The following is a 22,015-nucleotide window of genomic DNA, read 5'->3' on the forward strand; positions in this document are numbered from 1 at the left end:
GCTAAAAAGATACCCTCAATTCACATTCTTGGATGAAGCTGCTGTTTAACTGCAGTTTTCATGTACTGCTGGGCTAGAATGGAAATGGACACAGAAGATCCTTCATTACACACTTCCAGACCACTGTATTTACATATTTAAAAGTTAATTAAACTGACACCATATGGTCACCAAAGCCTTGTCCAGAGAACCATAAAGATATGGTTGATAACACACACGGCTCACAGATACCAGCAATAATGCTGCTCTATCAAAGAGCACATTAACAGAAATTACCATGAGAAAAAGATGTGTGGCTGCATTGCAAGATCAAACCTGCAGTCTTAATGCAGTCAGAAGTCTACCAATCCAGAGACCCACAGCCAAATACAGTTCAAAGAAAATAAAGCTTTGCAGAAGCATCAAAGATCTAGTCTCCAATTTTAGTGAAAAACAGGCAAGTAAAGATCTGTGGGAAACCTCAAGCTGCATCTCATTTAAGGCTAGAGCGCTTCACAGCTGCTAGTTTTTCAAGTGTCACAGTCACAAAATCCCATCCAATGTGCACACTTACACCAAAACACAGAAAAGGAAAAGAAGAGACCATCTGTTCAGTCTGTAAAACCTAGATGTAAATACCTTTTTGCTGTAAGGGACATAATGCATTAGAAATAATGGTAGACATGTTTATCTGCCGTGTCCAGAGGCGGGTTACTGGATCAAACACTGCCCACCACCAGCACAGTCAGCAAGGTGTGAAGGAGGAACAGCAGCTTGACCAGTGACTCATGACACTGGAAGGTTTTATATGTCTTTTTTTGATAAAGCACTTGAGCAGAAAGTAGAGGCAAATCTCATCTTCTTCACCCTCGCTGTTTCCCAAAGATACAGGGAATTGAAAAATAAATCCCCTTTTTAGGACAGATAAAGGCTAACTATTAGTAGTGCTGGGTACACTGCTGTAAAACACACAAACAACTCTGGTAAAGAAAGAACCAGCTATCCATGTTTGTCAGCAACAAAGGAGAATGGGAAATTTTCAGAAAACTCCAAAAAGGAGTTATCTGTCAGGATATGACTCAGTGGGATTTTCATCCCCTTGATCACCCCTGTGTTTTACGACCATTTCCAGTTACGACACATGACTTCCTGATCATTCCTCAGGGCAGGAATCATGTCCTCATATGTTTCTATCCAGGGGCCTTGAAAATTTATGGTCACTAGTCAATTATTAATGCATTTAGACTGTTGAGTAAAAGCTAATAATTTCTGAGGCCAATGAGGTAAGACGACACGGCTCAGTTGCTGCATATTGAAGAGTTCATCTCGTTCAAAGTGGATTCTGGGCATTGGAGCAGCAGCCTGTGTCTGCTGCTCCAGACAAAAATGCACCTGGAGAGAGATGCTTGACGACGACAGCTGTAACCACCCGTGTCTGAAAGGCTGCTACTGCCCACAGAAATACAGGCAGCAACATCCAACTGGAAACAACAAAAAAAAGAGAAAAAGAGGAACTACTGCTCATCCTGGCTACTTATAAATAAATACCTGCTTCTGAAATTACCCAGCCTACCAAAAGAAAATGCAATTAATTGCCATTTTCTCAAAGCACCTTTCCTCTCACATACACTGAAATGGTTTTTGGTTTTACACTATCACGTGTATTATCAAAGTATTATCAAAGTATTTCAGGAAGAGATTAGAAAATATTCCCACCACTGTAGCAGGCACTCACACAGCATTTACTGTGTATAATTAAGATTAACTCTGTTCAAAGAACATATATTCAAATTTAAGAGATGTGGAGGAGAACTCTGACCATGTAGGGTATGGAGAACTTAAAGGTATGAAGAACATCTGAGAGGAAAATACAAGTCTCAACAACAAAATGTCAAGAAAGCATTAAATTCCTTCATGCCAAATACACAGCTGTAAGCACTAACAGAGAGAAGCACAATTTTGGCACAAATACAAACAAGACTAAGCTGGTCAAACCCAAAATTTACAGAAGATATGTATCAGATGAAAAACCATCAGCAGAAGCTCTCAGCAGCCATAGCAGGCAGAAAGCAAACACTGGTTCAAGACAGAGCACGCAGTTTGCAAAGCAGACTGAGACAGCTGAAGACCTCAGACAGTCTTCCAGTTTTCTGCTCCTGATCATTTCACTCCTCTTACTGCAACACATGAAAACCAAGCTCGATTTGTCTGAATCATTTTTCAACAACAAAGCTTCCCTTGGCTTTATTTCTGTAAGCTTTGTTCTCTGCTCTGTAATAAGCTGTTACTCACCCAGAAAAAAACTGTATTCCCACCCCACACTGAAACTTTTCTTACAAATAAACAGGAAAAAAGCTCACTTCAAATATACAGGAAAAATATGGTAAGTTTAACAAAAGGGTGAAAAAGGGGGCAATTGACATTTAAACTTATGCAATATCTGAAGGCCTGAGTTGCATCAGACAAATTAAGAAATACACTTTGAATTTCAAAGCTGAAGATGTGCTGACTTCTTCTGACATGTATGTGAAAGGAGTTCTCTAGAGAAAAATTAAAATTCTCAGTTATACATCACTCATATTACATCCAAATGAGACCTGAAGTTACTGATCCACCTAAATGATCACTCATTTCCAAAGCCCCAAGGAGAAAACACAGCAGACTACTTGGATTTCAGGTGCTGTGCTCTGATGCTGAGGAAAAAAACAATGTGAGAGGGATATGACTCACCCTGAATTCCACATAATGAAAATTATCTCAACTGGTCAACCTATTTAGCTCTTAATTAGACAGTCCCAGCACTCTAGATATGGAAAACTGATGTGGACATAGCCTGCCTGTGGAAGTCTCCACAGCATTTTCCTGCCAGTATTTTGTATCTAGACAGAAGATGAAAATGCTCAAAGTAAGCACAATCTCTTTGGGAACAGTAAGTGCAGAAAACTTTTCAAGACAAAGACATGAAAAAGCACAAGGAAAATCTGACTCCAGCTTCAACGTGCCAGTTTTAGATGATCATCAGAATGCTAAGGTAACATTACCACCAGGTTACAGAAAGGCCTCAACAAACACTCTGAAAATGCCTCCCACCGAACATTATCTACAGCTATTGCATTTTCCTGACAATGTACACTGCTACACTGGCCTGAACGGGGTCACCTTCAAATCACAGGTTTTTGTCTGATGACATCCATTATTTGCTGCTCATTATCTAGAAACACACCTGGAATAACACAATTAAAGCAGCAACCTGCAGTAAATTACCTCACAGACCATAGAACTGAGTTAAAAGCCATCGTCACTGTTGATTTAGCCAGTAAGGGTCACATGAAATTTGAACTTGTCCTCTTCCCAGTTCAGGCCCAAGATTTGTTCCACTTGACTCAGGGTTGGATGAGTTTTGTCTGTGACTGTGATCTCAACACCTCTGACTCAGTAATGTGTGAAGCTCATCCAACCCACTTTCAGGAATCCATTCCTGAAACACAGGGATCCTGCACTGATTATGTGACAGAGATGGAAAGCAATTTGTAGTGAACCATAAAGTCCTGCTTGGAACTTGAACTGTGCTTTAACACCTGTTCCTACAGTACTTGATATTTCCCGCATTGCTCACACACTGCAGTTTCTTTATTCGGAATATTGAAAAAGCAGAAAAAAATACCTAAGCCCTCCTTCTCATTATGTTCACTTCCTGGGTGAAAAAACAATTATCAATGTTTTCTATTTCTATCTCTATGCTCTCAAAATACAAACATGGTAAAAACACTTTTATGTTTAAGGAAGTTTCACCTTTGCCCCTATTTCTGCATCCTCTTCAGACAGGATTTCCCTTATTTAGATAGCCAAAGACTTTTTTAGTATTTAGTTGCAATTTTTTCTTTTGAGGGTAAGAAGTTACAGGTTTTGAAAGTGCCTATAATTATTATGGCAAGCATCATCTTACCAACCTTACTTCAAACAAATGATTGATAAAAAGGGCACTGTTTACATTCCTCATGAGCAGTGCTGGAGGGAGGAGGTGTCCACTGCAGGCTGCCATTGCTGCAGGGTATTGCAGGTACAAGCTCTCTGGTGCTTCCAAAGCCCAGATCAGACAGGCTTACTGCAGGAGCCAGGCACCTGTACTGCCACAATTATTTCATCATTTTAGTCATAACTTCACCTCAAGTCAGCTTTATTTGGTAAATACAGGATTAAAGAGTGTGGGAGAAAAATAGCAAATATTTATATTGTACACAGAGCAAAGCTTTGTGTCCAGCTCTCTCTTTTTAAAAGGCAGTTGTCTCACTGGGAAAAGTCAGGGGTTTTTAGCCTTCTGACTCCAAAGTTGGTTCTCATTTTCCATGTCAGTGGCTCTGCCTTCTATTATTTCTTCATATGCACCAGACTCCTCTTTATGGTTATCTTCAGAGGCAGCCTAAGCAAAAGGCTTTTCTAACCTGTAAAAAACCCTCAGAATTTATAAAAAGTTTCCTCCTTAACCTAGTGAGAAGCTAAAACCTTGTGATGCTTAAGAAAACACCCTCTCTGGCCTGCAGGTCTGGATCTTAACCTTGCATGAGATGGGGCAAAGCACAAATTCTGTTCTGCCTCATTCAGACCAGAAATGTGACTCTCAGTCTCATAAATCCACCACACAGCATCTTCAGGTCTCCTAAGCTAACTCTTAGGCCAGGCTAAATTAACTGGACTGAATCGAATTAACTGGCTTTCCAGTGTCCAAAAGAATTAAATTCCCAAAGAAAAGGGGGAACAAGGGACAAAGACAGTAGCTACTTCTGAGACAAGGGAACAGAGATATTTGCCCAAGGTTACAGAGCCTTGATAGGGGCTGAAAGTACAGCCACAACAATCTGGTCTGCCCACACACAGTGACAATGTCACTGAACCAGAGTGGAAAAAATAGATATTGACATCAGACACATTACAATGCACAGGAGGAAAAATAGCTCAGCCCACATGTAACATATCCACGCAACAAAGAAGAACAATTTCCTTGAAATTCCTGTCAAAAGGCATGCTAATCTGTTCATATTTGAGATTCCAATCAACCAGACATGCTCTGGCCAATCTCACTACTTGAAACAGGTATCCTGATCCCAGCTGGCTGCCTCCTGTGGGCACACTGGTCAGGCTGTCAGAACGTCACTACATGAAACATTCTGGCAAGCCTGCAACACTCTGCAAGCCCAAGATGCCAAAGTGCTGTTGTCAGTAAAAAGGAATGAGCTAACTATCACTTTCCTCTTTATTCTATGCAATTTTAGCGTAAGGATAAGCCAGGGCAGTGTCCTGACAAAGCTGACAAAAAAAGTGAGCCAATGCCAACTGACAGACTGTTCAGCTGACAGACTGTTCAGCTGCAAGCAATGCACTGCTTCCTCCAAAATTATTAGTGTAGCAGTAAAACAAGCATTTTTTACACCAATGCATTCTTAAAAAGTGTGTGGGGGGATAAATCTAAAGTTACTTTCTAGAATAGCTCATGGTAAATTCTAGACAAAGGTCAATGGTGATTTGCACTGCAGCATTTCTTTAAAAACAAAGGCTAGTCCAATAGTTTAGGATTCAGAAGAATCAGAGAAATCCCTCATAGATCAGTTCACAAACAACCAATTAATAAAAGACTAGCACAGTCCTACCCCCTGGAGCACAGCAAAATATATTAATGACTACAAGGCTCTCCAGTTCTCCACTGAGGGGTCCACTTCAGAAATAAGACAGCTAGACAGAACCAGTGAGTGCCAAGAGTGCACCATTAACACCCCATTTTCAAATAGTCTATTGACTTCTCTAAAGTATCTGTCCTGTAGCAAACCACAACCAGAGAAGTACAAGCCACAAAGGGTTTCATTACTATTTTTTACTTCAAGACAAATAAACAGAAAAATTCTCCAGAGCCTCATCACCAACCTGTGCAAAGTAACTTCATAAGTTACTGTACACAACACGGCATTACAGCTAATCTGGCTCAATACCTCTCTAAATAAAGAGAGTCCTGAGTTTCTCTAAGTCATCAATTCATTATGAAAGATACTTTGTGGTTTCCATGAACAAGCTGCACAGGAAACAGAGGGTGCACGCACAGTGACAGATTCAACAGAGGACAGAGCAGCCCAGAGATGCACAAGCTCAATTCACTGACTTCCTCTGCCACCTACCCTGCCTTATCCCAGCACTCCTATCCCATTCCTGTCCAATGCCATCCTCCCCTACCAAAAACCTGAGCTATCCCTCTGAAAAATAAAATCTAAATACAATCCTTCTTTCAACCCCACTCTTCAACTTAGAGCTCCACAGGGCTGGATTCAGCAGGGCTGTGTGCTATTCTGGAGAACAAGTGTCTCCTCTTTCTTCCAATTGATCTGGAACACCTTGGTCCTGTGGAGGAGAGAGCTGTACAAGCACCAGTCCACCACAGAACAAAAGGGGGAAGAAAGGGCTCCCCAGACAGTGATACAGAGGAAAAGGGGTGGATGCACACTGAGGAGAGCTGGAAGTGCACTGCAGATCAACTACAGAGGCAAAAGTCTGGTAAACTAACAGGTGTCAAGGCCTGAATTCACTTAAATATTTATGGTTCACCAACTGTATTCTGCACAGCCTCCCTCTCTCTCCATTGCACAACACAATCAGGCACGTTACACTTCTTGCTTAGCATTTACTTGAAGCAATTTTAAACCACATCATGGTTCACAGTCTGCAATGAGCTGCTCTGAGTGAAAAAAAATGATCTGGTAGCACCCCAAAACTCCCAACCAATGCAGAGAGCAGCAAGGTTGGTGAGAGGCTGGCGAAAACAAATGAAATAGCTGTAATTTCATTCCTTCTCAACAACACACTGGCCTCTTCACGTGTGAAGAAACACCTTCAATCATCTCACCATTGCACAAACACACCTGCAGGAAGATATTAAGTCTCAGACAGGCTGTTCATGTTTAGAGTTTGGAATGTTGCACCTGTAAGCTTTTCCTCGTATCTGTCCGACGGGAAGATCTTTAATCAAACACAAGATGTTTCAGAAGGCATCTCACAGCCCAGAGCCATCGGCAATCCTGGGCAATGGCTGCCACCCAGTGCCTGGAAAAGTAACTGCACACACTGAAGGAAAAGACAAATCTCAGCTGCTCAAGCAACAGTTTCTGCTTAAAATTTTCCCCTATGCCCTCATAAACAATGCACTTTAACACATCAGAAAAAAAAATTAATTCCAACAGGGAAATATTTCCTCTACTTCCTGCTTATTCAGTGTTTTACAACTTCATGCTATTACAGAAAGCAATCCCTTCATAATTGTCATTTACGCAGAAAAAGGGGGGAGAGACCCACAAAAGTTTCTCTCACAGTGAACCATGATGGCAGAAGCTTTCTGAAATATACTGTCATGATAACTCAAAAGATTCTGTAGTGTAAGCTTTCCATTCATAATATCATCTATTAATCTCCTCAATCTGCATGATGCCAAATATCCTTTGGGTTAAGAAACATTGCTGCAAGTTTAAACCCAGATGGAGAGGTGCCAGCCCCTTGCCCTGTAGAGACCAGAATTCTGCTTATATGAGGCAGCAGTAGAGTCTTTTCCATCAATGAGCAGTTAGGCTTTCTGGGCAGCACCAGCATAACAACAGTTTGTATTTCCATCTATACAGATGCTCATTATGCCACAGCTGGAAGGCTGGGAGTTCATATAAATGGGAGTTCATATAAATGAACCACTCACCTCTGCCCTATTTACAATCCAATTACAAAAAATAAATAGATGTAATGCTTTCCTTTCTTTCACACACCTTCAAAACTGTGCTCCCATTCAATCTCTTTTGCTTTCACTAAGGCATTTTTGTTTCTCCAAAACATTAAATTAAAAACTGAGCATAAAGAAAGCAAAGACATGATATGAATACACCCATCACTACTTACTTCTCCTGTGATTGGATTGGTTCCATATTTCTTTATCCAAGGAACAATGCTCCTGAAAAGAGAAGGGATAAAGTAATTTGTGACAAGCACCATCAGAAACCTCTACTGATGGCCACGATTGTTTTTGCTAACTTGCAAAGACCAAATGATGGTTACACAGCTGTAAGCAGTTCAACAACAGGAAAATGAAGCTAAGTACAGACAGGAACTTACAGGATGTCAAAGACTGTCCCATCTGGTGTGCACACTGGGTATTCAAATGGCTGCAGAGACAAACTGGAAAAAAGAGAACACACTCTTGTTGGCAAAATCAGCTGGAAATCACGATGTAATTGGCAATCACATTCAGCATCCCTTGTTAGGGATGCTTCCATAATCCTGGCAGCTGTTAGCTCCTCTGTATGGAAGGCAACTTCCTGAACTACCCAAGTAACAAGGATTTCTAACCCACTTCTACCAACTCTCTTCCTTCACTCCTGCACTTCAAGCAGTAAACTCTAAACAGAAAAAAGTAGCAGAAATATTTTTCAAGCTACCTTTATCACTATCTCAGCAAGATGAGAGACTGACCAAGCACATTCTGAGCAGGGACAAGTAGATTTGAACCCTGATTACACAGATTTTGAAAGAGTGGGATGTACACAGTAATTGTTCTGCATTATTTTATCACTTGTGTATTCTTTCAGCCATCACCTCCAACCTCTGCAGACACTGATCATGGGTCACACAGACTTTGTTTCAGTTCTTATTCAACTTGTTCTTGCCATGCTACTGCCCCAGCAGGCACAAGTCAATGAAAGTAATTGCCTCAGAAGAAGATGGCTTTAGTTCAGTGTCACCAGCCTGATAACTAGATGTGTCATTTTATAATGATAATGTAAATTTGTTGTCTTACCTGCAGTGATCAAATGATAAACGTCTAAAATTGGTCCGTGGAAGGTCTGTTTATGGAAAAAGAAAACCCACACAACGGTTTTAATAAATACATGGTATTCTAGGTAACAAAGAAACACTTTAAAATTACATTTTGCTACATAAACCGTGGCAATTTACTGATGACAAGGATAAACACATGAAGCTTACAAAACTGTAACTAAAATTTCTGAACTGAAATTACACTGCCGGAAAAAGGTCACAACAGAGCTTTGACAGACCGACAGCGCTGAATTTAAATCTGATGATCAACGCTCAGGCCCTGCCCCACCAGCGGGCACAGACCCGGCGGAGGGCGGGGACGCTCATCTGGCCACAAACGCGGCATTTCCGAGCAGCACCGTGAGCTCGGGCCGCAGGCCGGGGGTCGGAGCTCAGCACCCGCTGTCCCGGGGACCTGAGGGAGCGGCCCGTCCCCCCTTACCTGCTTTCTTGCCGCCGTAGAACTGCGTGTACTCGGCGCACGTGATGTACCTGCGAGACAGAGGGGTCACTGAGGCGCAGCACAGACACGGCCCCGCACAGCTCGGCCCCCCCGCGCCCCGCCCCGCGCCCCCCGCTCACATCTTGTCCTTCTGGTGCTGCCGCTTGCCCATGGCGGCGGCTCGGCCTGCTCGGCCTGCGCTGCCCGGGCCGCGCCTCGGGCCCGCCCGCGCCTTCCGCCGGGTGCGGCGGGGAACGGCCGCGGCGCGGAAACACCGGCGGCGGCAGACGCGTTCCGGGGCCGCGCCGGGCCGGGGGGGACAGGCTGGGAAAGCCGGGGATGTTCAGCCTGGAGAAGGTTGGTGGGGCCTCAGAGCAGCCTTCCAGGGCTTCTGTTTCACTAAAATATGTTTTCTTGCATGGAATTTAAAATCATTGTATTCCTGCTCTGTTGGGCAGTGACAGAACCTCCCAAGAAAAATTGGGTAGAAAAACCTACTTGGTGTCTTAATACGGATACAGCTCTTCACAAAAAGTATTTCAGTGTCTCTTCAAAGACTTAACGACAAAAAATTTACTGTCTCTTAGCTAATTACCTTTAAATCCCATTAAAGAGCCTTCATTACAAGACTGGTATGAATAGCACAAGGCTGTACAGAGGACAGTCAGAGTCTGGATACCTTGTCTTTACCAGGAAGAAACAGCCAGGTGTCCTGGAGCTTCCACTTAACAAACACCTCCGAATCCATTCCTGCTTTGTTCTTTCCTTGTTAAACCATCAGCCTGGCAGCTGTCTACACAAAGCCACTGGAGTGAAATCCATGAAAGTGGATAGCCAGACTCCCACTGACTGCACCAGGCTTTGGACCAGACCCCCCTTCTCCCCAGAAGATGGTGTTCAGCTGCTGTTTTAATCCCATCAGTTGGTCCTTGGCTGCATCCATGAGCACAAGGGTGAGCACAACCTGCTTTGCTTGCAGGGAGTTAGACTAAAGGACTTCTCAAAATCTCTTCCAACCCAAATATTCCATGATTCTATGTTGCTACGGTTCTCCTCTGAAGAACAGAATAGTTGTTCCCATGAGTGTAGTCTAATTGGCAACAGCATATGAATTATTTACAACATTACAACTGGTTCTCACTATCAGACTCTGGCCACAGCACCACAGCTACTCCTTGTCCTGGCTGAGGGTGAAGGATATTGTTTTTTAGAGGTTTAGGGGAGAAACTACCCTTTTACAAGGGTTTAAATACACTTACTCATTTCAAATCTCTTACTCAAAAACATTTCAAAGCAAGGCATAAACTGAGGCACACCCAAACAGCAGGGCCTGCAAAGAACCAACACCTTCACTTGCTCCTTTCCCACCACCAAGCGCAGTCTGGGAAAAGAAAACAACTTGATTTGTTTTCAGTGGAATTCCAAGAGCATTCCACAAGGAACATGGCCAGAACTGCATGAAGCTCCTTCCCACTCTGGTCAGTGGTGAGGGGAGCCTGTTTGGCTCTGGCTGAGATGATGAGCACTCCCACACAGCTCCTGCTCCCTCGGCCAAGATGGGGCTCCAGAGGCAAACGCTGTAGCTGTCCACAGACATCACCAGCACTTGCCTGATCACGCTTTCAGAGGAAAGATCATCCAGACAGAATTATTTATTTCCAGACACATTAACGTGATTCAGCCTGTGTTGACATTTCTGGAGATGCCTGTGCCCTTTGTAATAATTCAAGACCATGTTTTTGCTTTTTGTTTTTTTAAACCAATGCAATGTTCTTTTATTTTGTACTTACAAAAAGAGCCACCCCATTGTATCCCTCCCCCTCCCCCCAAAATGCCTTTTACAAACATTGAAAAATTAAAAACCTGATGATGACATGTTAATTTGGTAGAATTACTTTGAAACATAGCCTTTGTAATTAAATTCCTACAAGATGACTTTGTAGTGATAGCCTGATTATTGGCCAAATAAAATTCCATATTACAAGTTAGCAAATTCTCGTACAAAAATAGTCCATGTGTTAGAACAGCCTCTTATTATTATATTCACAGGAAAGAGTCTATTGGCTGCATAATACCTTAATATTTATGAAATTTCTTTTTACGTGGCTCATTCATCTAATTTAATATAGTGTTGAGCCTCAATAAATCCTCAGGCAAAAAACCCTAAACAGGGTTAAATATGCTGTTCAGTGTACTCTGAAGTACTGTGCTTTTCACAGGACATCCAAGAAACCGCACAAACAGTTCTCAGCTCGTTTTAATATTAAATGAGATCCAGATCCAAAAGGATCCCCCTGAAGTACATATCCATGACTTTCCATAGAAACAGAGGCCTCAGCTTCAGAGGAAACAGCTTCAATGGTCAAGTTTCACTTGGGAAACTGTCTAGCTCCTCCACTCATCGTTTTCAGGAATCCGCTGGGACCTCTGCGGCACAGCCCTTCTTCAGGAGTGTCCCCACTGACCGGGCTCTCGCTCCTCTTCTGTCTCTGGTTAATGCTGTTCAGAAGTTTCTCTCGGACCAGGCCTCACAGGGAAAATCTGGGGACATGCTACTTGTCTCTCAAGATGTCTAGCTGCTCTTGATACTCTGTGAAAAGCCTCTGGAAGCGGAGGTTCTGTCCAATAACAGGAAGAAGCTCTTTCAATAGTTCTCTCTTTTGTAAACCCTGCACAGAAAACAGAAAAGCATCCTCAGAATCTATGTTATCATTAACATGTTTCATAGAGCTCTCTAAGATTCATGCCCTTTCTCCTGCCTAGAGAGAGCTGTGTGTTTTGTGTTCTCACTCAGCTTCCATGAATCCCAGAATACAAACTGTCTTTACATTTGCACACTCATGAAGCTGGAGCAGTCTCTGCAGTTCCAGACTCCAAGCTGTGTTCTGAGAGGGAAGACCTGTCTTTGGCATGTCCCTGTTTCAAAGCTGCTGTTTGAACAATGCTGAGAGCTGAACATGCAACTTTCCTTCATCTGTGTGATACTCAAGACAGCACCAGAGCTGACTCTGGGTCAACAAGCATTTGCCTGTGGTTTCACATGGAATAAATCTCAGTGCCATGGGATAAAGCCTGCTTATGTGATCAGAGCAGAGTATGGAAAAGGTAATACCCTGTAGTTTTTATGGGAAACTCTTCCTTGTTCTTCATTAAACTACTATCAGGACTTACCATAACTGTTGATTCCCACTGACTTCCAGCTGAGTAATGAACTGGACCCAGTAAATCCTTGCATAATTCTCGCAAACGATATTCAAACCCTGGAGATAATCAGAAATAAAATCACATTCATAAGCATTTCACTACATATAACCACTCCACAATGCAGCAGACAACATTCAGGAAAGAATTATAATAAATAAAATAATAAAATAAAGCCCAAAATACTGAGTTCTGGAAAGTCATATTACTATTCTTACAGAAAATCTTTGGAAATACAAGATGATTTTTAGAGCTCTGAAGGGTCTTATTTAAGGTTCTCAAAACCAAAACCACTACTAAAGATGATCTACAACAGGGAGAAAAACTGAAGTCTGAAGTAATTACTCCAGCTTGTTTTAAGAGCTGCCCTGATCTCAACCTCTCTCCCACTGCTCCCCCATCCCGCCCGCAAAAAACATACCAGCTGTTAAAAAACCAAAACACATTTAATAAAACCACACAGTTTCCAGGCCACCTTTATTCACCCAAAAATCAGAGGGGGGAATTCCCTTGCAAGAAGCAAAGTCTGTGCAAGAGTAACTTGTCAATCAACATATAACAGATGGAGTATTTTAATGGATTAGAATTCAGTGGACATTGAAATAATCATAAGAATAAAGGGTCAATAATAGAATGTGCAATTTTCAAAATTCAGCAGCTCTAGAAAACTAGTGAAGCAGCAATACACATCTGGCAAAGCACAGTTTTTGTGACACCCATCCATCCATCCATCCATGGCAGCAACATTTGGAGGTGCCAGAGGAACCCAGCAGAGGTTCTCAATTACTGAAGGCTTTTAAAAGTACAACCATCTCTTTAACATATGACCCAAGATGAATATTTTAATTTCAGCTGGGGAAGGACAGAGAGAACCACATGCAGTTCAGTAAGCTCTCCTGTTAAATAAGGTAAGGGTCAAAAGGCAAGAATTAATGAGTTTGATTTTAATTCTGGCGACACCTATTAGGTGGCCTAACACGAACCATTTCATTTCCCTCGGTGCAGAATGATTATGGAAGGTGAGGAGTAAGGCTGAATTAATACAATGGGAACTACTAAATTATGAATGTGGACAGGCAGAGATACAAGAGAGATCTTCAGAATCCAAAAAGTGTAAAGTCAGATGGTTAACCTTATTTAACATAATAGCACAGAGATAAAATGTATTCAAATATAAAATAGACACACAGAACCTTTCGTGTGTGTTTCTTTCCTCACAGAATTTAACACATGGAATTCACCAGTACAGGCAGTTGAAATTTTAGAATGTAAAAGAATAAAGTGCAAGCAATACAAGCAAATTCTCTGCAGTTTTATGGGCTCTGGTACAAAGTGTCAGAGACTGAGCAACCCCTCCAGTTCACATCAGGCAGCAATTGCCAGCTGGCTGAGGAACATTAGGTATTTTGCAAGGTGCTGCTGGTTTTCCTGAAACATCTGTAGCTGCTACAAGACAACACTCAGGATGTGCCTCACAGACCACTGGGCTTTTTTACAATGCAATTGCCATTACTGGAGTCTGCAGATGGCACTGCTTCCCCAGACCATGGTCTGTTCCCAGTCACTGGGTCAAAACAGGATTCCTGAGAACTGAGCACTGCAGAAGCAAATCCAATTTGTTTTAAGCAAACTCTGAGTCCAGAAGCCAAGTGCTAGAAGGAGGATGTTAAGGGCAATCATACATATACATGACATGAACAGTGTTTCTTAAAAGCCCATCAGAACTGCAGAGAAGTACCAGAGGCTGGCAGGTCTCACCTTCATTAACTAGGTACCGTGCATAGATAAGGAGCCAGTGGTGATATTCGTGACTGGATTGTAACATAAGTGCTGCTGCTATCTGGTTCTCCAGGTATGCAAGTGTTGTTTCTTGTTGCACTAAATGAGGCATGGAGAACAATCTTGCAGCTTGCCTTCCTGAACTGCAAAACCAAAAAGATTAACGTGCCATAAAATCAGATACAAGTTTAAGGAATATATCTTTTTGTAGCACTAGCTATACTGCACTGATCTTTCAGAGGCACACAAGATATAAGGCATTTAAAGGATTTCCTGCATATAAATGTATTGTCATAAGAAAGCTAATTTGAAAAAAGTAACCAGTTATTAGAATTTTTTTCCAATGGAATTTTTCATTCTGTTATTGTCTCTCTCAAAAAGAGAGTGTTGTTTGTTTGTATTTCAAATGCTTTTCACAATTAATTCCCCTTCTCCTCAAGAGAAGAGCAATAAAATCATACAGCTCTACACAGTTTCTCTCCAGAAAAAAATTAAACTTGGATGTGAAGGGCAGAAATAGCAAAGAAATCTGCCTGGGAAATCTAATTCAAATCCAAGTGAGGATGGGCTGTTAAACTACCTACAGGAATCTGCTCTGGCTCACACAATTCCTTGGTGATATTTTCACATGTTAAAAATACTCACTAGATGACTAATATCTCAACTTTCTCAAAGACTTCATTAAATAGATTCTTTGAGGCCAACTGAACTGCTCAAAAATTGTAGGCCTACTCCAGAAAGCTGGTAAACTAAAAATTAAAATGCAAAATGTAAATAATTTGTTTTAGGTAATAAAAGTATGACATACACAAAGTTGTCCAATACCTTACCCACCCAATAAAGAGGAGCCTTAAAATGATTGCATGTAGAGCGTGCTTTCCTGCCCCCCAGACAATCTCATAACAACATTAAGATACAGACTATAAACATGCAAAGGTTTAAAAAACCACTGTATGAACGACTGATTATTTCAGAGCCATTGGCATTTCAGGAACTAACTCAGTGATCCAGGCACGTGAATAAATGACATGACAAAACCCAGACAAACGTGCTGACGACAGGAAGGCAGCGGGTGCGTACTTTGATGTCCGTCCCTGTATTACAGCCAAGGGCCCAGAACACAGCATGGCTTCTTGGGATGGCAAACTAGTCCTGAAGTCTGCACATTGTGCTAGAGAGTCCTGTTTGTCAGAAACAAGATTCCTGAAAAAAGCAAACAACCAAAAAAGAAGTCTGAGGATTGCAAACAGCAACGTCAGTGGATCCAGCTCTGTTCTGCCTCAAAGCCTGATTTGTGTTTTCAGAGATAACCAAAAAAAATATCACTGAAGTGCTCAGGAATCCCAGGCACCCTGATTATTCCCACTATGTGTCCAAATTCTGCTTGTGCCATGTCCCTCCTACCTCCAAAGTTGAAAATATTAATTGTATAATGTAATTTACCATTAGTTTGGAAAGAAATTAATTTTCTACTTGCCATTTTACATTCTAATAAGAAGCCATGACCCAGAATGATGCCCGGAGTGAACACAGGTAATGACTTTCTCATTAGGAACTTGATTTTATCTTATGTCAGGTGTCCCCCCACCACCAGACACACACATTGACAATCTTTTCTATAATTACAGCTATCCCTTCATATGGAGGGAGCTGACATTACATTCCCACACCTAATTAAGGATATCACCTTCACCTGCTTGAGATGCCAGAAGAAAGAGAGTGGCTCAAACCAATGCTAAGTTTAGGCTTCAGACAGCACGGGGGTAAAACGGTACAAATATTTAAAATACCCTTTGCTACTTCATCATGTTTAAATCTGTATGATGATTAAAGGCATTGCTCTTTCAAATATTTGCCAAACTGTGGTACAAACTAAGAAATGGCAGCAAATTCAGAATTATGGCTGAGAGCCCATCCTCTGCTCCTTACTCCCTTGACATAAAGAACAAATAAGGTGTTTTTCCTTTTCCAGAGGATTAGCCTCAAGTAGTTGAATAACAACAATTATTCTGAGAAGGAGTTAAAATAAGCCCTTTCATCAAGCAGGCCCATTACACTAATTACAACAATTATATTAGGACTACAACATGTTTTTTTTCCTCTTAGGAGGACAACAAAGAACCTGTTTTGGAAAGACACTGTAAATAATTTAACCATGGAATTTTTTTATAGGAACTTATGCCTTTCCATGGGGAAAGCCTATCTGATCCCCAACAAGACACAGACTCCTGTGTAACCTTTTCTTGTGTTTAGTAGTAACTCTTCCATGACTCTGAGGTAGAATGATTTCTTCCCAGTAAATCAGAACACATGCTCCTCTGAGTTGCAAAAGCAGGAAACAGTACATGACTTACCATGTAGAAAGAGAAGGATTAAAGCAGTATGCCTTCCCATCAGACATGCTCATGACAGGAATTCCATGCTGAGTCAGCAAGATCTGAGAGACAGTTGCATCACTTCCTACAAGTCAAATCAAACCGAAGTGTTTCTTTTGGAGTCTTGCCTAAGACTCACAACGGTCAGAAATTGTATCCACCATTAATTATCAGTTACAGCAACCAACAGAAAAAGGTTCAATGTTGTTCTCAAGTACTGATAGGAAAGTCAAGACACAAGTTAATGATGGCAAGCACCAGGCTCAATGCAGTAGCATTAACATCAATTTTGCAAAATACATTATCGATCTTGATGCTGCAATTTATACAGAACATGGGCTTAATGAGGAACATTCCCCTTACCTAGGGAAAATCTTCAGCAATTCTGCTATGTCTTTTGTAACCCAAGAAACCTTTAGCTTTCTTTTTCCCATTAAGTTAAAATTATAAACCCCAGCATATTTAGAAAAGTGTGCTAAGAGCACAGTATAAGTGGGATAGCTGGAGTCTCATTTCCCAGCATATTCCAAGCCCAGGGCTTCTGCATGTAACTTCTAATGATGACATTTGCAAACTGGTAATACAACTGCTTCTCTAGCTAGTTTGGATCAGTACTGTACTAAAACAGAAGCTAATGTACTCTAAGACACTGCTTTTTTGATGATTTGTGTTGTGCCAGATTGAAACTGAAGATTTTAAAGTAATGAATCAGAAGATAATCAGTTGCTGTTCATCATTGAGACAATAAACATGCAAATTACACAGAGAAATTGCTGTAATAGCAGATTTATATTAAATATTTATTTCGTGATCTTCACAACACTGAATTTCTACATTCAGAAGCAAGGCAGACTATAAGCTACAGAATCTCACACAGGTTTGCTGCTCACTGATATTGTCATCACTGTTATTTCAAGAACTTCCCTTTATTAGACAATAATGAAGGGAAATTATTTGTTTAGGCTTTCCAGGTTTCATAAAATTTCAGCATATTCATAAATGGCACTAAATAGTACAGGTGGGCTCAAAGGTTGGTAATTAAAGGACTTTTTTATTACCTGAAAATATTGTTTGCAAAGACTCATCTCTAACAATGGCTGTCTGCTTGTGAACATCCCTGAAAAAGACAAAAGGACAAGTCTGCAGTCAACAAACAACTGAAAACTCCAAAATCTTTTAACAAATGCACTTTTTCATTATTCATGACCAAGCAGGGGATTAGGCAGTTTGTTTGTTTGGGGTTTTTTATTTGTTTTTTTTTGTTTTGACACTCTCTTCATTGCTTAGACAAAATTACTTTGGCAGAATCAAACCCCTTATGGTAAGACAGAAGTTAATAGCAGAAAACAATTTTTATGGCTCTTTATCAGGAAACCTCATTACAGCAAAGCAAACACCGAGGATCCAAACAACTCCTTTAGGAGCTCTGACTTGCCTGAGACATTAGATTGAATTCAACAACTGTAAATAAATTACCACTGTTTTTATCTTGGCATCTTGAAAATGGCTGGAGTAGTTTAAAACTTGTGTACTTTATTGGTTAAAAGTGATGGAAGTATCCTTGCTTCTCTTTCCCCTCCCCCCCATGCCATTCCACATGCATCACAAACACTTAAACTAGTGACTTCTAGCGGATTCTTTATCTTTGTTCTAGAATGAAGTTCAATTTTATGGACTGTCCTAGAACAGAAACAGGATTCTGCTGAAACAGAAACAGTCCTGCTCAGTTAACTCTACATATTCTATTCAAAAGTGGACTTGTGTTCAGACCTGATGTGGTTTAAGCTCCAGTTTCAACAGCAGTGCAGTGACACAACTGAAGGTACCTATGAACATGGCCTGAGGCAGCTGCTGCAGCCAAACGTGGCCCTTACCAAACAGAGAGCGTAGCAGCAGTGGTGAGAGCCATGATGCAAGAACCTGTGCAGTGCAGGGTGGAAATGGGTGTGTTCAATATTATAGGAGGAAGAAGGCGACGACCACAAGCTGAAAATACTGATAATGTTCGTTTCTCACAGGCCACAGTCACAATCTCACTGGAAAAAAACCAAAACAAAACAAAGAAGAAACATTTGCATGTTGTCAAATGCAAGTAGCATAAAAACAGGCTGAATTCTTAAGCTGTCCTACAGCTTGGGTAAATTCCCCAAAAAGTAACTATTGCAGCTTTAAGAAAAAATTTTCAATACCAAGAGGAAAAGTTATAAACTAAACAGACCAAGGGGCATAGCTGGAAATACCAGCAAAGCTTTTGGTTATACACAAGCTCTCCTTCAAGCCTATACTTGTATTTAACTTTAAAATCTGCTGCTTCTTTTTCAGGGCTCAGGCTTCAGAAATACACTTTCAAACTCTGAAGTTGAAACTAGGCAAAATTTAGAAAAATTAAGGAAAAAAATAGCAAAAGACTCAGGAAAATACTTTGACATGACAAAAACAGGCCATTTCAAATTTTTGGTTCTTTAGTAGCTAGCACTTGAAAACCTGTCACTTATGATTTAGTCAACTTTAATGAAGAAATTTAAAGGAGAAATGTAAACTTATAGGAAAACAGTTGTAACTCACTAATGAGAATTTGTGATGTTTTAAGACTGCATAGAGTTAATACTTGAAGCAAAACCTGAGACTAAGAGAGGTGCACACTTTTATCCATAAACATTTATTATGAAAAATAACTGTAAACTGTACTTTTGTACACCTAAAAGTGTCTTCTGGCCTTCAGGACCCCCTTCCTCCAAAAGATACTCTCTTACCAGCTTCCTGCTGCAGCGAGGATTCGACTGGTGAGGACTGTCTCCCATTCCTTTCCTTCTCGATTACACTTTAACCTGCTCAACTTTGAACCTCCCACTGTGGTCATTTCATTCTCCACTTCAAGGTACATTGATGGATCTGAACTTATCTGAAATACAAAAAAATAAAATAATTTTTGGAAGAGGAAAAAAACTACTCCAAAAAGCAACAACTACTATTAGATCCAAACCAATGTCTTTAAGAACAGATTTAAGTATGGCATTCTCTGTTTAACGTGGCTTCAAAATATACCATGGCACTTCAAAAGAGCAGACCTCTGAAAATTGGCCTTGGCTAGAACACAAATAACTTCTTTGTATTTGAAGCACAAACATAAGGAAAGGTTGTGCTAGTCTGTCTCTGCTTCCTAATTATGGGCACCAGATCAAGTCTGTATGTGCCCAGCCTCCCCACAGTCTTGCAGTTGGAACCAGACTACCACAGCCTAAACACACATAAAAACTATTTCACAAATACCTAAAGCACTACTATTTGCCAGCCTGTTCAGATACAGAGCACCTCCGGAGAGCTCTCAGAAAAGCCTTGTTTTTATTCTTCAGTGGTGTACTCCCAACACCACTGCAGTAACAGTGCAGCAGCTACTCCCACCAGAGCCTCTTACCTCCACCACACAACTTGGGCTAACCAGGAGGAGGGACTCATGAACCAGAGCTACTCACTCCTCCTTGAAGTTTAGCTGGGTCAGAAGTGTCCTATTTTTAGCTGGTTTGCCATTATCTTTATTCATACAGACATATTCTTAGAAGCTAAAGTGCCACCATCTTGCTTACTTCAACAAACGCATGCATTCAAATGTTAACTTATCCAAGGATGTGAATAACCTTAGAATATTTAAAAGAAAGCAGGATTTTTTGTTTGTTTTTAAAGTATTTTTCCTTATAGCCCACTTACTTGCAAAGTAAACGATTTCTGTGGGATTGGGGTTGGCAGTTTAAGTGCTAATGCTGGTGCAGAGATGCAAGCAGCATCCTTCTCAGAGGCCAATGTAGCTGGGGCCTGGAAAAAAATAGCAGAAATAGTTAAATTTTTCTATTAAAAATGTTAAAACCAAATATATTCTACCAAACAGATTGATTTGAAAGAGAATTTTCTTAAAATTCCAAGTAATGCCAATTGCAAATATTAGTCTTGTTCAAATTAGTTGTATGAATACAAGTTTTTTAATATAGCTTCTAAGAATTAAAGAAAAACAAAACAAACTTGAAGTGGTCTCTTTTTTTTTTTTTTGAAAACAACCCTATTTTCAGCTGCAACTAATTCATGAAAAATCTGGTATATTACATGGAAAATCTAAGCTCTAGATACTGAAAACACAGGTATCTATATGATAGATAAATGACCCTAAAATGATGGAAACTCTAATACAACTACTTTAGGGTTCTGAGGAAATTCATAACCATTTAAGTCATCATATCCAAGTCAAGTTTCTTGTTCTTGGACCACTCTCCATCATACACCACCAAAAACTGATGGCATTTCATTGTATTCTATACAGTCCTTTGGCAGGCTATCATTACTTAGCATGCTGGGACCTTTAGTAAGTAGCTACATATCTATGTAAAAAATAAACACATTTGCCACACCATGTGCACCTGCTTCTTTTAAGCTTAAATTCTAAAATCAGTAAGTTTAAAGGCATGGAAGAGGGATGGCTAAAAATTCTGAGGGACTGATACTACTTGTGTTTCCCTGAGTCGATGAACAAGTCAACATGGGACTGACTTAATAAAATGAACTTTGAAAGCCACAACGAATCTTATTTATTTTACCTGAACAGTTAAAGTTACTGGTACAAGTCTGGAGTCTTTCCGAGGCCTTCCTTTTTTCTTCTTTTCTACTGTTTCTCCCTCGAGTTCCAGTTTCCGTTTGGGTACACTGAGTGGTTTAACAGCTGGAATCTTCTCTTCACTGTCACTGCTGCTCTCCAGAATATCCTTGGGCTTATTGTCTTTAATTAAATTCTGATCCTTCAGTCTGTAAAAAAAAAGTCTGTAAAAAAAAAGCTGATTCCAAAAGTTGCCATGTATCCTACACATTGCCCTCTTGCAGGTAAAGTGACATTTCTTAGCCCTCTTTGAGTGTATTTCAAAATGCACAAAGGCAGGAGGAGGAAGATGAAGAGGTATGGCAAACCCTTTCCAAAAGTACAATGTGCAATATATATGTGAACCAATCAGACATATTCTCCCCTTTAAAAACAATTAATCAAACCAGAGTTAGCCACTGGATAAAGCTGGAAATAGCAACTTTATTTTACCATTCAGTTCCAATTGCAATCAGATCTCTTTCCCTGAGCTGATACAAATAATTCAGCACTCTAAGATGCCAGAGCAGTTCATCTTTTCCCCTTCAGCGGACATTAGACTTTCTGCTTATTCATGTAGAACTTCTGTCATTCTGTTGTCTATCCCCAGAAGTTCTGCCCAGTTCTGACTACTGCAAAATGTGTATCTGTGAACCATACAAATGACTTCACTGCTACAGCTTCCATTTCAGGAAACATAACTATGGAACCACAGAATGGTTTGGGTTGGAAGAGACCTTAAAGACCATCTTATTCCAACCCTGTGCCATGGGCAGGGACACCTTT

General features: G+C 40.7%; 2 protein-coding genes across 3 annotated transcripts in view; both read right to left on the reverse strand.

The window, feature by feature from the left end:
- PPIL2 (peptidylprolyl isomerase like 2) overlaps window positions 1-9,500 on the reverse strand; it is a 67,474-nt gene extending 57,974 nt beyond the window's left edge. Inside the window, exons 1-5 of the mRNA XM_032127928.1 lie at window positions 9,397-9,500; window positions 9,257-9,306; window positions 8,795-8,840; window positions 8,113-8,175; window positions 7,900-7,951 (exon numbers count right to left, since the gene is read on the reverse strand). Of these exons, the coding sequence (XP_031983819.1) occupies window positions 7,900-7,951; window positions 8,113-8,175; window positions 8,795-8,840; window positions 9,257-9,306; window positions 9,397-9,428 (243 nt within the window). The 5' untranslated portion in view covers window positions 9,429-9,500. The remainder of the gene's footprint in view (window positions 1-7,899; window positions 7,952-8,112; window positions 8,176-8,794; window positions 8,841-9,256; window positions 9,307-9,396) is intronic.
- Window positions 9,501-11,495: 1,995 nt separating this feature from the next.
- Window positions 11,496-22,015, reverse strand: part of LOC116453037 (protein HIRA) — a 32,656-nt gene continuing 22,136 nt past the window's right edge. The window contains exons 16-25 of one of the 2 annotated variants that reach the window (XM_032128061.1): window positions 21,195-21,399; window positions 20,317-20,421; window positions 19,365-19,513; window positions 18,486-18,647; window positions 17,670-17,728; window positions 16,591-16,696; window positions 15,317-15,439; window positions 14,216-14,379; window positions 12,428-12,516; window positions 11,496-11,925 (exon numbers count right to left, since the gene is read on the reverse strand). In XM_032128061.1, coding sequence (XP_031983952.1) covers window positions 11,809-11,925; window positions 12,428-12,516; window positions 14,216-14,379; window positions 15,317-15,439; window positions 16,591-16,696; window positions 17,670-17,728; window positions 18,486-18,647; window positions 19,365-19,513; window positions 20,317-20,421; window positions 21,195-21,399 — 1,279 coding nt within the window. In that variant the 3' untranslated portion in view covers window positions 11,496-11,808. Of the gene's footprint in view, window positions 11,926-12,427; window positions 12,517-14,215; window positions 14,380-15,316; window positions 15,440-16,590; window positions 16,697-17,669; window positions 17,729-18,485; window positions 18,648-19,364; window positions 19,514-20,316; window positions 20,422-21,194; window positions 21,415-22,015 lie in introns of both variants that reach the window. The other variant, XM_032128060.1, reaches the window with a different exon arrangement.

This window comes from Corvus moneduloides, chromosome 18 (assembly GCF_009650955.1).
Source record: "Corvus moneduloides isolate bCorMon1 chromosome 18, bCorMon1.pri, whole genome shotgun sequence".
Classification (NCBI taxonomy): Eukaryota; Metazoa; Chordata; class Aves; order Passeriformes; family Corvidae; genus Corvus; species Corvus moneduloides.